The 3,314-nt window shown below is 37.6% G+C and overlaps 1 protein-coding gene across 1 annotated transcript in view; it reads left to right on the top strand.

Moving 5' to 3' along the window:
- The first annotated feature begins 1,782 nt into the window (after window positions 1–1,782).
- The window catches only part of LOC112109869 (endophilin-B1), a 91,774-nt gene continuing 90,242 nt past the window's right edge, over window positions 1,783–3,314 (top strand). The window contains exons 1-2 of the mRNA XM_026655772.2: window positions 1,783–1,932; window positions 3,170–3,310. Coding sequence (XP_026511557.1) covers window positions 1,783–1,932; window positions 3,170–3,310 — 291 coding nt within the window. The remainder of the gene's footprint in view (window positions 1,933–3,169; window positions 3,311–3,314) is intronic.

Raw genomic sequence — 3,314 nt, 5'->3', positions numbered from 1 at the left:
ACTTTGGAACTGTTCAGCAAATGTACAATCTCTTCAGTAGCAGTCCACAAAGGTGGGAAATTCTGAAGCAATATCTTCCTGTTTCACTGTATGGGATGTCCAAAACTAGATGGTCTGCATGGATTGATGGTGTTCAACCAGTTGCGCAGCATTTAAATTCAGTGAGAATGGCTTTAAATGAGCTTGAATCTCTCAATCTCACTGCACAGGCTCAAACTGAACTTCAGTCTATTCAGAAGCATGTGTCCAAATTTGAATGCATTCTGATGTTATCTTTGTGGATGAAGCTACTTACAATGATCCACCAAATTTATCTGTTAGTTGAAGCACGCAATGCTACACTTGCTGTTGAGAGGGATAACCTAGAAAGTCTTATCAATGACATTCAACAGATTCGTGAACAATGGGATGCCAAATTAGTAGCACAGAATATTGGCATTTCATCTGAGTTCTCCATCAATCGCAACTTACCTACTGAATCCAATGCCGAGCAGCATTATAGGGTCAATGTCTTCCTTGTCATCATTGACTGTATTCAATCAGGTCTTACACGTCAATTTGAGTCACTGCGACTAATTTGTACCCTTTTTGGATTTCTTTGGCTGAATAATGAAGATCTACTTTCTGCAGCTGAACAATTTCAGCAACAGTACAACAAAGAAATGTCAAAAGATCTCAGTGACAAGGTCATCTTCCTCAAACGGATATATTCCACAAACTTTAAATTGGATTGCAAGCCAAAGGAATAGCTTCAAGAAATACTCGAACTTGGACTCTCTGGGGTGTTTCCTAATATCACAATTGCATTGCGCATTTTTGTCAGTTTACCTGCATCAGTGGCTTCAGATGATCGCACCCTCAGCGTGTTGAAGCAGGTAAAGAGCTATCACAGTTCAACTATAAAAACAATGAGTCCGGTGGCCCCATAAAGACTAACAGATTTATTTGGGCATAAGCTTTCGTGGGTAAAAAAACGACTTCTTCAGATGCAAGAAGTGGGTTTTTTACCCACGAAAGCTTATGCCCAAATAAATCTGTTAGTCTTTAAGGTGCCACTGGACACCTCATTGTTTTTGTGAATACAGACCAACACGGCTACCCCTCTGATACGTTCAGCTATGGGACAAGAGTGTTTGAATGGGCACGCCATGCTTAATATCAACTGTAACATTGCATGAAAGTGAGATTTTTCTTCAATAATTAGTGCATTTGCACAGAAAAAGGCTAGAAAAGCATTTGTTAAATAAAAAAAATTCAAATTGTCTCACTCGGTTTTTTGTTGCCTTATTTTGTTTTCATGTGTCCTCATTTTTTATTTTTATTGTGGCTAGGGTCCTCAAAAGTTGGAAGTGGCCCAGGCCTCTCTGGATCTCTGAGAGGGCCTAAGTACATAGCTGTTGTACTGATCAGAGTTTTCTCATAGAAGTTCAGAACTGCCATGTTTGCAAGTTGATTTGTGATACTGTAAAATTTAAATTCCTTATAAATTATTTATAATATATTCATGACAACACGACATCGGTCACTTCAGGATGCATGAAATGGATGAGGAAATAGTTCAGATTTAGATTATTACAGGCTTTAGGAATTTCCCTAGTGTATTAATATATCACCTGACACCATCAGATTGGATGCAGTTATGCAACCTTGATTTACACAGCACATCCGTATATACTGGTACTTGCCATAAAATATACAATCTCTTCTGTGTAAATAAGCAATTGTATAAATAGTGCTGCTGTGCCATCATTTTTATAACAAAAAATTGTGGGGAACGGGACAATGAGGGTGTTTAAGAGCTTGGTTCTTTTATTTCTAGTACCTGTGGTGAAAGGTTCTATGGTACAGCTGAAAAATGGTGGCTATGAGGATATTGTTATTGCAATTAACCCTGAGTTACCAGAAGATCACAATATCATTAGAAACATACAGGTAAGAACATTTGTATATTTGTCATTCAATGATATTCAGACTTTCAGGTTATTTCTACCTCTAGATTAGCAGTAATCTTAAAAGACCAGTTCCAGCTCCCATTAATGTCAAGGGATTTTTTTAATTTATTTTTCATTTTTGTGGGAGCTAGATCAATTCTATGGTTACTAAATTGGTTCTTAGCTTGAATTTTTATTCAAGTGCTGCTGTTAATGAAATTAGTATACTCATCTCTTGAAGTTTAACAGGAATATTATGGCTCAGGGTCAGGCTGATTCTATGTATCACCTCCTTCTTAATTACTTCTTTCCAAAACATGAGTACCTTAGACTAGAGAATCTCCAGAACATGGATATTTAATTGCCAATTACTGCACCTCCTTTACAATGTTTGCCATTTGCTTTTATCCCTCCTTTCCCCCAGTCCTTGCAGATATTCTTAAAAACCCTTGGTGTGAGTATATATATATATATATAGTGATATTTCTGTTTTTAGTTATTCTTTAAGTTCTCAGTGTCACAGTGTAGATCTTTGATCCATGTTCACATGATCTGGTCATTGAGCATTCACTTGCTGTAAAGAGAACAATAAACTGAGGTGGGCATAGCCATTAACTAGTGACCCCCAAACTACTCAGGAGAGGTGGGGAAGGAGCAAGGAAGAGGGGAACAGGAAAATAGTGACAAAGTAATGCCCACTGTAGAGGCAGGAAGAAAGTAGAACCTAATAGAGGTGGAGCAGAAAAATGAGGAATCACAGGGAGAAGAAAAAGGAAACCACAGGTTATTACTTACTATTTATAATTGTATTTGATTCATCAAGCACTGCAGTACACTTTACAGATTAATTAAAAGGACTGGTCTAGGACAGAACCATCCTTCACCTCAAGCCCATGTAACTTTTTTGAGGAAATTTCATGTTTGGAAGGATCTCTTTCAGGTTTTATTTTAAGGGATAGATTGTGGTTTTTATCATAAGCCCTGAGCAACGGGCGGTGTATATTTGTACTGTTCTAGGAGCAATCCAGAGTCTTTCAGAGTTACAATTTGGTCTGTCCTTGCTCCATGAGGGAAATAATCTGTCCCAGCCCTTCCCTTAGCCAAGGTTGGTTTCTTTCTATGCCTTCACATATTTAATGTTACTTTATGTACCCTTTTTTCCCGGCAAGGCTAAACTACTCATTGCCTCTACCGTTCAATTTTTAATTCGTAACTCTTTTCTTTTCTTTCCCTACCAGGACATGGTTAAAGAGGCTTCTACTTACTTGTTCAATGCTACAAAACAGAGATTTTTTTTCAAGGCTGTAAAAATTATAATTCCTCTGCATTGGCTGCCAAAACCTGAGTATTTAAGTGTAAAAACAGAGTCATATGATAAGGTAA

This window comes from Terrapene carolina, unplaced genomic scaffold (genome assembly GCF_002925995.2).
Source record: "Terrapene carolina triunguis isolate 2854851 unplaced genomic scaffold, T_m_triunguis-2.0 Scaffold211, whole genome shotgun sequence".
Classification (NCBI taxonomy): domain Eukaryota; kingdom Metazoa; phylum Chordata; order Testudines; family Emydidae; genus Terrapene; species Terrapene triunguis.
Note: the sequence above shows the minus strand (reverse complement) of the source record. Positions and strands in the feature narration are given on the sequence as shown.